Raw genomic sequence first — 14,821 nt, 5'->3', positions numbered from 1 at the left:
AAAGTCCTTGAAGCAAGGGAGTCACTGCGGATAAAACAGAAATCGACTTCTATATCTGGAAGTACACATATTGACATATAACAGTTCATTTAGTGACCATTCAATGGCACTTAAAAATGTGATTTATGACTGTTTTTCAGTTCACCATGATCATGTGATCAAAATTCAGATGCTTGGCAACTGGTTCATATTTATGACCATTGCTGTGTCTCAAAGTCATGTGATCACCTTCTCACAAGCCAAATCAATGGGGAAGCCAGATTCAGTTAACAATGGTATCCCTAACTTAATGACTGCAGTAATTCACTTAACAACTGTGGCAAGAAAAGTCATAAAATGGGGCAAAAACTCACTTAACAAATGTTTCACTTAACAGTAACTTTGGGCTTAATTGTGGTTGTAAATTGAGGACTATCTGTATACCTTTTCATGAAGCAATCTCTCTCTTTTGAACGAATGGCTGTGTATCTTTTATATCTGCAGACAGCAATAAAATTGCCACAAGCCCAGTTTATCTTAATTTTCTCAACTTTCACAGATATTTCATTATCATTTTGGACCCACTGCCAAAACACTGTTATACACTCAGGAGTGACCGCTGCATTAGTAAAACCACTTCACAAAACAAGATTGTTTATTGCCCTGGATATCAGTACAAAAGTTAGCTATGTATCATATCATTGAGTAAATAAATATTTCCCCAAAGAATGATTGGGACAGCTAGCTTCATTTGCTGAAATTGGCCGCAGTTCTGATAAAACCTTAAGCATTTTTTTAAAACATGGAGCAATTTGCCAACAACCCTCCCTCCTGGCCCCCTTCGTTTAATTTATATACCAGAACTAAATTGGAGATGTTATTTATTTTGGAAGATGAGCTTATTAGCATTATTAGAATTGTATAAATCAACTTAATTGTATGGATCTCTTTCAATCAAAACAAAAATGTCTGGCATGTTATAAAATGTGAAGTTACTACTTTTTAATATAAGCAGTTATGAATATTTAGCAACACATCTGAAGATGCAGCTGATGTATTTTTATCGTCAGAAGCACTTTTGGGGGTAGACGAGTGCTGATTGGCTGCGACTGGTCAGAAAAGCTATGTGATGCTTTGCCCACAGGGTGGCATTACAAAAGGACAGCCAGTGTTTTTAATACAGGTATTGGCAAACTTGCTCACTTGCAATACTGAACGAGTCCTGTGATGAAGGAATGACAGGCAGTCATTAAGGAAGTGTTAACTTAATGAACTCATCTGGTGTACAGCAGCTGCTTTGCTTCCCATAACTCCATCGAATGCCGCATAAAGTGAGCCATTGATCACTGCAGCAAAGAAAGGGAAATTGGATAATATTTTGTTCTGAGACTCTGGCATAGCTCCTCATGGATTATTCATCTGACTTGGAGAGAACTATTTCTGGGTTTAGTCTGGCTTTTCCACACTCAGAAGTTTGAATCTGGGCTTGTCTGAATGGCTCCCTAACCGGTACCTAAACCCTACTGCTTGCCCATGTGTCCCTTTAATCTTCCCTGTCTATTTAGTCTCTCTTCCTTACCGTGCTTCATATCTAGCAGACTGACATTTTCTCTACTTCCTTGCATTCCCAAGCCCGCTCTCTACTGCTATGCAATTCCATCCCTGACTTTGCCTCTACCTTAAAAGCAATCTGCTTTCTAAATACAACCAAGAATTCTAGTGGACCATTAACCCATCGTGATTCAAATCCGAATCTGATATCTTTACCTATTTCCACTTTGTTCACGTGTGTGCGTGTGTGTGTGTGTGTGTGTGTAAGAATGTTAGGGCAGGTATTTAAGAATGTTAGGGCTTTGGGGGTTCATAACATACAACAGCACAGTGTAAGACTTGAAGTGTTGGCCCAAAATTGAGGTGACCCAGGTTCCTACAGCTCAACTATTTTGCAGAGTTGTTTTTCAGGCAAAATTAAGGATGAAATGATATACACGCTTCAAGCACCTAGGAGGAAATAGAGGATACAACCCCAATAAATAAGTGTTCATCTTAATGGTTAAGTGAACTTTAGGGTACAGGTAAAGGTTCCCCTCGCACATATGTGCTAGTTGTTCCCGACGGACGATGCCAGGGGCGGTGTTCATCTCCGTTTCAAAGCCAGAGCCAGCACTGTCTGAAGACATCTCCATGGTCATATGGCTGGCATGAAGGAGCACGGAACGCTGTTACCTTACCACCCTATTTTTGATCCCTATTTTTCTAATTGCATTTTTTACGTACTTTCGAACTGCTAGGTTGGCAGAAGCTGGGACAAATAACAGAAGCTCACTCTGTTACGCGGCGCTAGGGGTTCGAACCACAGAACTGCCGACCTTTCTGATTGACAAGCTCAGCATCTTCAAGCCTCCAAATGAACACAACTCACACTTTCTTTTAAAAAAATTGTCCTATATAACATTCTCCTCACTGGCTCTTGAATGTGCAATTTCCCTTCCCACAGATTTTTACATTATTTTATTATTTATTTCCCAAGGTATATAATCTATACTTCTAAGGCACATAGAAGGCCTTGCTTTGGGTAGCTGAATTATACATATAAGGTGGGATATCAAAAGCAATATTTTTATTTCAGCCATAAAAGAAAGGAGATTGATCTTTTTTTTAAAAAATGTTTCAGTTTTTTCCCCTTCTGGTTGTTGGAAAAGAAAAAAAAATAGGCTCAGGGCATTTATCCCTGGGCAAAAGTAATAAGTGATAGAAAAGTGATGTGCAATGTCATCTTTCTTTGCATATTTTTTTGCAGATTAAAGTGAACAGATGAGTTGGGAAGACAACCAGAAAACAATAGGAAATTGCCTAGTTACCCCTCATTGGTAACAAAAATCAACAACAAATCATTACAACACGCATACACCAAATTATTTCCATCTCCACTTCTTATATGACAACTAGGAAAATACAAGGCAGTTGCAGTATCAATGGATGAGTCTTAAAATATAAATTATCATGTGTGAAAGCTCACTGGGGGATTTTAAATTTTCATAATAGTACAGAGAATATTTGTTCAGCTTACTCTTTCTTTGCACACATACAAATTAGCCAGCCCACCAGAGACTATCATAAAAGCAAGAGAAACATGCACTTTTCACTGAGAATAGCTTTCACGTTCATTTTTCAGCAGAAAGGATTTTAAAAAGATAGAAAAATAACATTTATCTACATTTTTTTTTATTTCAGCCCAACTATATGACAAGCTTATCACTATCCAAATTGGTGATATAGCCAAATCCACCAGTTTTATCCAAAATATTGCATGTATTGTATTTATTTTGGAGGCACCTCCCATGCTAAATAACTGAATTGTTCTTGAATTTCTGTGGTTATCTAGCTATAGATAACCTATTATTTTCAGTGATTTCCAGAAAATATTGAATCTATTAATGCTTAAAATTTATAGCAGTTTCATTCTTATCTTAAAATTCCCCAATAATATTTAATATTTAATATTAACAAGGTAAATACCAATAAAGTTGGATTATCAAATCAGTCAGGAAGAATGGTATTAAAAATGAGCAAAAAAAAAAAAAAAAAGAGGGGGGGGGGAATCTTCCAGCAGGGTTGCAGGGATTCACATAAATTTCCCAAAGGGAAGAAAATAGACAAAAAATTTAATCTCTATAAATTTTGAATGTAGTTCCTCGGTTTACAACAGCAATTGGGACTTGAATTTCTGTCGCTAAGCGACCTGCCCATAAGCTGCAACATGATATGAATGTTGCTTAACAAGAGAAGTTCCAGCAATCCTAATTGTTATCATTAAGCAAATCACTGCAAGTTATTAATTGAAGACATCACGTGGTTGCCATTTGAAACCTCCTGCTGGCTTTCCCATTGATTTTTGATTGTCAGAAGCCCGCAAAACATTTCAAATGAGTGCTCATGTGATACTGCAATGTCTGGAACTCCAAGGGTAAGTCAAAGGTACCTCTTGTTTAAATACCATCACAGGGTTGAAGGCAGTGGTGGGATACAATTTTTTTTACTACCGGTTCTGTGGGTGTGGCTTTGTGGGTGTGGTGTGGCTTGGTGGGCATGGCTTGGTGGCCATGGCAGGGGAAGGATACTGCAAAAGGATACCCTCCCCACCCCACTAACCTACTTTCCAGCTCTGTTCTCCTGTTCAGGACAACAAAAGTAGATCAGCTGGGAGGCTGGGAGGTACCAGGGGTGGGGCCAGCCTATTTGCCACTTCACCGAACTACTCAAAATTTCTGTTACTGGTTCTCCAGAACCTGTCAGAACTGGCTGAATACCACCTCTGGTTGAAGGGTTGAAAATAGTAGTAACCAAGGACTACCTATAATGAAAGTTTAGCCATGACTAACTTGCCCTATTAATTTTCAGGCGGGCCTGAATTTAGCTTAGTTACTGTATTTTTTGGCATATAAGATGGCCTTTTTTTCCTCAAGAGAGCCTGAAAATCTGGGTGCATCTTATATACTGAATACAGCATTTTTTGCCTCCCGAATCCCCACCCCCTTCACCAAGATGGCTGTGCATAGCCTCTAGGAAGCTTTTAGAGAGCTCCTGGGGGCTGGGGAGGGCAGAAATGAACAAAAAACAGCCCATTTTTGCTCAATTTTACCCCCACAGTCCCCAGGAGCACACTATAAGCTTCCTAAAGGCTATCCATGCCCCTTTTTATGAAAAATGGGCTCATTTTTGTGAAAAATGGACCATTTTTTTGCTTGTTTTTGCCCCCCTCTCCACCCAGAGCACTCTGCAAGCCTCCCAAAGGCTATTCATGTCTTTGGGGGGGGGGGGGGGAGAACGGGCTATTTTTGGGAGGTTTGCAGAGTGCAAATACTTTTTTAAAAAATTTCCTCTTCAAAACCTTGGTGCGTCTTATACTCCAGTGTGTTTTATACTCCTAAAAATATGGTGATTTGTTTCTAATGAGCTGTCTTTGGACAATAACCAGTTAGGTACCAATCATATAGCAGTGCTATGTTTAATTTGACCTCTGATAATCAGAGAGTCACAGTAGTGCAATGGTTAGGATGCAGTACTATAGGCTACTTCTGCTGACTGCTGGCAGCCAGCAATTTGGCAGTTCGAATTGCACCAGGCTCAAGGTTGACTCAGCCTTCCAACCTTCCAAGGCTGGTAAAATAGGATCCAAATTGTTGCAGGCAATATGCTGCCTCTGTACACCGCTTAGAGAGGACTATAAAGCACTGTGAAGTAGTATATGTCTAAGTACTATTGCTAATACTGGCCCAGTTAGAGCTAAAAATATATCATTGTAGGTTTGCAGATATATGGATATAAATGGAGTAAAAAATTATAAAATAAATAACTGGGTGAAAGAGGAATCCAAAATATTTTTGTCCTCCAAAACAGATAACAAACCTATTACTGCAAGTTACATCTTATAAATAAATCTACATCTCTATCTTCTTTAGCAGCATAAATTCTCTGTCTTCTGATCCAACTTGCCCAGCTTTGATAAAGCAATCGCCTTATAACTTTATGCATCCTAAAACAAAGACTCCATGATCGTTCACAATTCTGAGGACTCATTTTAGCAGAAGCCTACTCGGAAATGTATTTAAATACTTCCAGCTGGAAGAGTTTTCAAGTGTCATTGGCCGTACGGATATACACACACACAAGACACACACAAGACACACACAAGACACACACATCTATACATGATCTGGAGGCTGTGTGGGGACAGTGCCAATTCCCAGTGCTGATCTCTGCTAGCCCACGCAGCAATCTGGGAACTATCAGAATAAGTGCAAGCAATATAATCAAGACCAGCAACGGCTGTGCAAAACTCCCTGGCTACATCGCATAATCCTCCCTTTCTAGCTGTCACTTCCAATACTGAACTAAGTCAGACATGAGAAAAGTTGGTTGCTGGACAACCCTTCGGAGATCGCAATTGGTAATGGCCTCACAGCATAAGCTCCTCACATTCATGGGATGATCATGGGAAAAGCAGAAAAAAAAAGTCCAGACTTCTACTCAAATACCATACACAAGGGAAGGATCATAGCTTAAGAAGAATGTGGCAATACTAAAACGGGGCCTCCTCGAAAACTTAAATTCTGAGACTGTCTACTAATGTCCTACAGGAGGAAACATTTCTGGGCAATTTGTTTCCCGCAGATTAATCAAAGACTGATAAGGGCATCATTTTTTTTTCCAGACAGTTCCCATTCCCCCTCCCCAATCTGTTACCCTCTATGGGAGATTATGGTTTTTGTGTTCCCAGAATTTGGGGTGAGAACAACTATTTCTTGTGCTCCTGAATATTAGGTATAATCTGATACAAAAAATATATACAATAACACCTTGTTTAGTCTACAAATTCCTGTCTGAGAATGACTTTGATCTGCTGCAGATTCATGGATTCGACATAGGCCTAGTTTGGGGACTTTCTTGCTTCTTCACTCCTTTTAAAACAGTATCTTTGATATTTTTCCCGACGAAGATTTCTGAAGAAAGACTGCTTATGTCCTCATGTATGTTCATCTATCCTAATGTACGTATTACTGAGGCATGATTTTTTGCGTTCTTCTTTTTAAACTCTCCCAAGCAGAAGATATTGAACTTACCAAAACCCTAAAATTATGCCTTATGTGGAGATTTTCAAATTAGCTTGAGGGTCACCAATAGTTTTAGGCCCATGGTTGTCTAACACTGTAGAAAAGTAATAATAAAGGGAGATGAAGCTTGGTAAAAAAAATCAGGAACCCTCAGACGTTGAAGATACTGCTCAATTTTATTGAGCACATCAGATTAGATGAAGATTCCTTCAGAAAAGGAACTTTTTTACCTAGCCTGAAGAGACAACAATATTAGTGCCAAATATGTCTTCCAAGGATGTATGTTTCCTAGACAAAGCTGCACAACTGCGAGAGTCTTATACATATACCTACCTGCCTCAATTTACCCAGAAAATGACCAAAGAGCTTCAGCATATACTGTATATAAGGGAGGAGACATTTCTGGAGATACTTTGGTCCTAAGCCATTCACAGCTTTTAAAAACTAACATCAAATCTTTGAATTTTATCCTGCAATGGACTAGTAGCCAATACAACTTTAAGAGCACTAGTATGAAACAATTATATCTATTTTGAACTCCTGGAGGAAATGCATCTTATAATTTAACTAAGTGAATAAATTGTTGACTCTATATTTCTTTAAAAATTTGCAAAGGCAACCTTGTGTCCAGAATCCCACTAGGCAATTGCCAGAATGTCTAATCAGTAAGTGGTCCTTGGTGCTCCCTGAGCTTGCAGCAGGGGTGAAATCAGCAGGTTCTGGAGAACCGGTAGCGGACATTTTGAGTAGTTTGGAGCACCAGTAGCGGAATTTTTAAGTAATTTGGAGAATTGGCAAATGCCACTTCTGGCTGGCCCCAGGGTGGAATGGGAATGGAGATTTTGCAGTATCCTTCCCCTAGAGTGGGGTGGAAATGGAGATTTTGCAATATCCTTTCCCTGCGACGCCCACCAAGCCACGCCCACCAAGCCACACCATGCCCACCAAGCCATGCCCATAGAACCAGTAGTAAAAACATTTGAATTTCACTACTGGCTTGCAGATGTTACACTACCCAAACTAGGTAACATCATCAGTGCTAGCAGGGAGTGGAGTTTGTTCTCATTTTATATTCTACTGCCTTGCTCTGTCAATGTTGGTGAGAGTAGTCTTGGTGGTTCTTTGGTTGGGCTGTTTACTGTTAGCTTATTCAGCAGTTCCTTGACTGTGCTATTGTTTGCGTGTATCCATGAATAGCAAGTAACAGTAAGAAAACATGATGAAAACTCCTTAATTTCATAGCACACGGACCAGACGTAACCATAGGTTCAACTAGGAACTGTGACCAGCAAGTGCAAATATGCTAGAGAATTCTGGAAGCCTGGCACTCTTAACAAATCAGGCATCAACATGCACATAGACATAAACAACATTTATGTACGATTCAAAAAATAATAATAATCAACAAGCCAAAAAGGGAACAGAAAAACCAAAACATCTCTCCATCAGCTATCAACACCCAGATGAGCATAGATTAACATCAAGATTAACATTAGACAAACTATCAAAAGTTGCCAAACAAACTAATAATAAACAGCCCAACCAAAGAACCCACAAGATCACTTCCATCAACACCAACACAGTGAGCACTAGAATATAAAATGAGAACAAACCCACTGTCTACTAGCACTGATAATGTTATCTAGTTTGGGTAATGAAATATCTGCAAGAAAACAACCAAGCTCAGGCGGCACTATCTACCTGTGTGGCAACCATGTCCATGCCTGTCCCAAAACTGAACGTGAAGCTGGAATGAAGTGGATTTAGAAAATTAGCCTTCAAACATTATCTCCAGGTTGTTTGCAACCATTTACCCATCTTATTTCTAGGTATAGGATTAAATAGTTTATTTAATATAATTATTTTATTATTTGAAGCAATTGAAAATGGACCTTGGAATGAAGCTCTATTCCACTTCAGTTCTTCCCATTCATTTTACTAATAGTCCATCACAGCTTATTAACTAGAGTTAGAATTTAGTGTTAGGCAAAAGTAACAACAGTAAATGCATAACCTCTAATTGTGGTCTAATCACCTATAGAAAGATGGACAAGTATTTAACCCTGTGGCTTTATTATATCCTTCAACCATGTTTCAGGGTTGCATTAGAGTCTGAGGCCTTGGCAATGCAAATACAGTGTGAAACACATTTTAATCCCTAAAAGCAAAAGTTACAAATAAAGAAAGAGATTCAATTTCATATACTGTGTATGATTACCGTGAACCACTTATCAAACAACTTACTGCATGGAGTTTCTAAATGAAATATGAAATCTCTGTGGAAGGTACACTTCAATTCAACCAGGATGAATTTTGTAGCCAGTATGCATATGAGGTCAGACTAGATAATTGTAATAGTCCCCTAACTGGTCTTAAAAGTATATGAATTTAAATTGCTTCCATACTTAATAGTCTAGAAGCAGCTAAAGGGTATCCAAATTATGGTCAGTGAATGAGACCACAAAGAGGTTTAATACCAGTTGGGGCAGATAAAATAGCAAGAGAGCACATAATAAGTTTTGATCCACAGAAGGTTCTTGAAATGGAGAAGTGCATTTAAGTGTTTTCCAACAATGAATCTACTTGAGGTTTCCATTGTTCAATTTAAAGTTTGAACTTCCCCCTCCCCCCCACAACAAAGCAAGGGAATACATTGTTTTCTCTCTTCAAAATCAGAATTAAAATGGAGTTTACTGCTTTCATAGTATATCAAGATAGCACAGTGAAAGAACTGATATGCAAAAAGAGGAAAGTTTATCTAATAGTAATAATGTTCTGTTCAATAGGTATGCTAGGATTTGAAAGCAATAGACTCAAACTAGGGTGACTTGCTATTTAGGATTTTTTTGAATTAATATTAATGTTAACAGTGAAACATTTCCAATCCACATCCTTTCAGCATGCCAGGAACTCTGAGAATAACAGCAGGCACACCTTCTGAAAGCCAGTAATACAGGTAGAGTCCTCAACTTACGATCACAATTGAGCCCAAAATTTTGTTGCTAAACAAGACATTTGTTAAATGAATTTTGCCCCATTTTACGACTTTTATTGCCACAGTTGTTAAGGGAATCATTGCCTTTGTTAAGTTAGTAACCCGGTTGTTAAGTGAATCTGGCTTCCCCATTGACTTTTCTTGTCAGAAGGACGCAAAACGTGATCGTATGATTCTGGAACACTGCAAGTGTCATAAATGTAAACCAGCTGCTGAGCATCTGAATTTTGATCATGTGACCATGAGGATGCTGAAACTGTCATAAGTGTAAAAAAGTCACTTTTTTCAGTGCTATTGTAACTTTGAATGTTTGCTAAATGAAGTGTTGTAAGTCAAGGACTGCCTATAATACACAGTAGCCTCCCAAGATTTTAATAAACAGGGAGAACAAATAACACCTGGAGATGGTCTGGTAGCACATCCTATCAAGAACTTTATTATAACTTTAGACAGCAGTATCTCCAAGCAAGGGTATTTCTAGAGAAGACAAAGGTCTCCAGTAAACAGTACCTACAGATGGTTTGATTCTATACTTTGGGGGGGGGGGGCTCTTTGTTTATGAGACTCTTAAACAAGTATTGTTCCCCCTCAACTTGGAAGATGTTAGAGTATGGATCAAGTATTGTTTTCTTTACCTTAATATTATGAATATATAATGGATATAGCATTAACCAAAGGGTGGTTCAATCGACAAAGGTCTGCTAAGTAACTTCTTTCAAGCATACATGTGGAAGAATATATATATTGCCTCCGCCAGCTAAATAACACTTTCTATACTGTTACTTCTAGCATGTACAAAGAGTAAAAGGGGCCCACACTACTTTCTCAACAATCCTCCAGTGTGCCAATATAAATGTCGGAGCAACAAATTGTATCGTGCTCTTGCACATCAAACACTTATTTGTACATTATACCAAATTAAGAAGTTCAGTGCAAAAATGGAACCAACTGATTATAGCATTAAAAAAAACCTGGCACTTCCAAGGAAGAAATGATGTACTGAAGACAGCTCCATTTTTAAAGATCAAGATTCTTAAAAGTAAAAGGAAGGAATGTAAAGTTGGTTTATTTGATCAAGGTTAAAATAGATATGTTGCTATCTCTGATATGCCTACTGCTGATCAGGATTGAATAATAAGGATTTAAAGATTCATTTATAGATAAGAAATGAGATATGAAAAGACAACATCATTTGTTATGGTATATTTTAAAAGTAAAATTGTTTACATTTGTAGTGATGATGGGTGATGTCATATCTCTGTATATTTTCTTTTGCTTTAGTATATTGTATTTTTTTCTTTCATTTCTATTTTTCTTTCTATTTTTTATTTTTCTCCACTTTCCATTTTTTCTTTTTATTCTTTTTAGTGTGTATTACTCTTTATTTTTTTAATTATATGTTTACTAAAATGACTATTAAAACCCTTACTTAATGTCTAACGAAAGTTCTTTCTTGAGTGTTTTTTCAATTATTTTAAAACAGAACAATATTCTAAAAAATGGTCCATTTTTAAATTGCAGTCATAGACAGAAAAAGTACAAAACCAAAGCAGTGAAATGTAATCCAAAATTTAGCTATACAATCTAAGCAAAAGATATCAAGACACAAAGATTTAAGTGTTAAGGACTTCAAAGTCCCCTTTATTCTCAGTCCACCTGTACATGAACATGGAGCCACAGAATACTTAAATCCATAGTATCTGAGTTTAATTTAGAGAATTATTATTGACGATGGGTATGTGGGGGAAAAAACTTCAACATAAATGTGAAGTTGTAGAGGGAAAAACAGAATGCTCAAAGGTTAAAAAACTTTTTTCCATCTATTTGGTCACACCTGTCACCTAATTAGAAAGAATTCTCCCTCTTAATATTGAAAAACCTAATCATTCAATGAAGGAGGAGAGGCCCAGACAGTCAAAAGGAAATATGTCTTCCCACATTATCTACTTAATCAATGGAATTCACTACTGCAGGATGCAATGGTACCTATCAAGCTGATCTGCTTAAAAGGTGATTAGGTAAATAAGGCAGGAGAGTCAAACTGGTGGCCTATGGGCCACATGGATTACATGCAGGCCACGCCTACTCCAGCTCCACAAAGAGAAAAACATTGTGATACGTCATGTAACGGCAACATGACACAAGTTTGACACTCGTGCAATAAGGTATAAAGCTATCAGTGACTACTTGTTATTTCTACAACAAAAAGTAGTTTTCTTCGTCTCTTACTGTACTAGCAGCTGCAAAACATTAGGAAGAGGTAGCTCCTACCCTTTTTTAGATTTCTGTTAGGTAGATGGCTAGCTACTACAGGAAACAGAATATTGGACTAAATGAGGCTCCCCTTACTAGTATGCTCCAGCTATTTTTCTAGCTAATTGATAGGAAATTTAAAAATGATATGGAGAATATTATGTGGCGCACAACCCTTTTCTTTCCCGTTCAGTTGATGAAATGCAGTTACTTCATAGGTGCTGTTTAAAGAGCCATTGTGTGTTTCATTTTAAGACCCTGAAAGGATCTGGTTACATAGTAGTGGTGGGTTCCTACCAGTTCGGTCCGGTTTGGCCAAACCGGTAGTGATATGGCGGCCTAGGATGCTGGATCCAGCAGTGACTCAAGCCTGTCATGCCCCCAAACCATTTCCCCAGTCTCTTCTGCTGTCGCCAGCATATTTTTGCGCATGTGCAGAACAGTTTTCAATCAACTGCACATGTGCAGCAATGTCCGGCAGGTGGGCGCTATTCGCTTTGCTAGCACGCGCAAAACACCCTCTCAGCCAACCAGTAGTAAACCGGTTAGGAACCCACCACTGATCCATAGCCATATTTAACTGCCATTACATTCATCTCACAACTAGATTTGGTACCTGATGACAGTTTGGGATAAAATGATGAATCTGGATTACACACAGGGATAGTAAAAAGAAGTCACGACCCGCTTAGAGTAGAACATTTTAAATTAAATCACTTTTTTTCATACTCCCAAGAATGTATTGACACAACCTGAAAGGCTAAATTCCAGATCAGTATATAAACTCTCTTTGTTCATATCTTCGGCAAACCAATCATGGGTTCTTTGGAAAAACCAATATAAACCTCAAAACAGCCACACTCAGATTCAAAAGAAGTTTATTTTGAGGGGAAAATATGCAAAAATTGAAAGGTTAGGTTTAGTGATCAGGCGGGTTCATGAGTAGTGCATTGCATGCAAAAAGTTGTGTAACATGCAGCTCCTTCTGAAACATCCATATTCTTTCCTTCCCTAATTACAACATCCATTTTATTGGTCCTTAATGGATGTTGTCAAACTATATGCTTATACTGGAGTGTCAAACTCAAGGCACACAGAACAGATCCGGCCCATGGGGTGCTTAGATTTGGCACACAGGGCTGCCCTGGAAACAACAAAGGACCGGCCTATGGTGCCTCTGCCAATGAAAACGGAGCTAGAGAGAGCTGTGAGCAGCCCTCCTGGGCTCCGTTTTTGCTGGCAGAGGGCTGCATGAGGCCGTCGCAGCTGAAAACTGAGCCCGGAAGGGCCATGCGCAAACTGCAGACATCAAGCTGGCTATGCCCACCCTGGCCACGCCCACACTCAGCCACCTAAGACCAAACACAATCCTGATGTGGCCCTCAATGAAATCAAGTTTGATACCCTTGACTTATACTGTTGAGTTGGCCACAAGTTGAACCTATTTATTTATGAATTGTGTTATTTCACGAACAGATTTGGTTACAAGTCTGATAACTTTAAGACTTGTGGATTTCAACTCCCAGAATTCCTCAGCTGGCTGGGGAATTCTGGGAGTTGAAGTCCACAAGCCTTAAACAAGATTAGACACTCTTTTAAATGTTTTTTTTTAATAGAAAGGTTTCTAAAGAAAAAAGAATATAGCAATAAGCATAGCATGTTCGCACCAATAAAAGAAATGCCTCAGGGTTTCTCTCTTACCAGAAGAAGTTCAGTCTGTAATTCTTTGTAACTTTTTTCATTATCCTGGAGTGTCTCAGAGAGGTCTTTAATTACTTTCTTCTTTTCTTCTAACTCTTCGTTTAGTTGTTTGTTTGCAGCTAGATGCTCCCTTTGTAATCTGAAAACACAGATCAGCGTTTTTGGGAAGATTTAAATTTGTTATATACTCTTCTCGACGAACCAACAATACGTCTATGCTATCATTTTACTAACATTTAAGAAAACCAGAAAAAAAATCTAAAGAAATGCTAAGATACCAATAGACACACATGCTGCAATCATAAGCTATAGGGTGTTCATATTTATTTAGTGTATGGCACATTATACATGGACTAGCAATATATATTGGGGTGGGAGGTTATTGTTTTATTATTTTTCTTTTTTATTATTATTTCTCTTATACTGTGTTTTTACATCTTTGTAAGCCTCCTTGAATTGCCATGTGCAAGTAGACAGCAATATAAATTTTCTAATAAATAAATAAAATAAACACTAACATTTCCACAGGGTGAACTGGGCACAGCAGGTCAATAGATGTGGTACCCTTTATCTATTTCAATAATCCAGTACATCTTCTGGGAATAATCAGATTATTTAAACTCATTGAATGGTGTCAAATATATTTGGCTAGCTAAAAGATAAAATCTGAAATACAGGTTGTCTTCAACTTGTGACCTTTCATTTAGTGAATGTTTAAACAACGTAACAACTGTCTCGCTTAGCAACAGAAATTTCGGGCTCAATTGTGGTCGTAGGTTGAGGACTAACTGTAATAAACTGTTCATGTTCATTTCATGTTCTTTACAATGAATGTTGTGGCCCGCCAACGGCAGCCAGTGGATCTGGCAGCAGATTCGGACAGTGAGGAGGTTGGGGAGGAACATGGGCCAGTCATGGACTCTGGGGAAGACTCTGACGAGTGCTCTACGTCGAAGGCAGAGATGGAGCCAGGGCCATCTGACAGTTATCAGCTGCCTCTGGAATTGGACATCAGTGGGGCAGAAGAACAACTGGAGCCTGTTCCCAACATGCACATGTGCAGAGTTGCCAGATGAAGAGAACAGCTAAGGAACAAGAGCCAACTCAGGATTAAAGGCACAGGTGGACGGTAAATGGCCCCTCCCATAGGGAATAAAGAGGAGCGAAAGGGGAGTGGAGTTTGCAGAAGATAATTCGTTCAATTCATTAGGGTGAAGATCTGTTCCTGACTTCTTGCCAAGTATTATCTGCTACAGAGTAGTGTTTGGAAGATATCGGC

At 38.6% G+C, this 14,821-nt stretch overlaps 1 protein-coding gene across 7 annotated transcripts in view; it reads right to left on the bottom strand.

The window, feature by feature from the left end:
• Positions 1 to 14,821, bottom strand: part of CCDC171 (coiled-coil domain containing 171) — a 274,987-nt gene that overhangs the window by 220,140 nt on the left and 40,026 nt on the right. For all 7 annotated transcript variants that reach the window (XM_087716106.1, XM_087716105.1, XM_087716103.1 and 4 more), the window contains one exon: positions 13,543 to 13,681. In XM_087716106.1, the coding sequence (XP_087572232.1) occupies positions 13,543 to 13,681 (139 nt within the window). The remainder of the gene's footprint in view (positions 1 to 13,542; positions 13,682 to 14,821) is intronic.

The sequence above is a fragment of the Thamnophis sirtalis genome, unplaced genomic scaffold, assembly GCF_051295495.1.
Source record: "Thamnophis sirtalis isolate CommonGarterSnake01/CBP01778 unplaced genomic scaffold, rThaSir2_p1.2 scaffold_5, whole genome shotgun sequence".
In the NCBI taxonomy this organism is placed as follows: Eukaryota; Metazoa; Chordata; class Lepidosauria; order Squamata; family Natricidae; genus Thamnophis; species Thamnophis sirtalis.
This window is presented reverse-complemented; position numbering and strand designations above follow the sequence as displayed.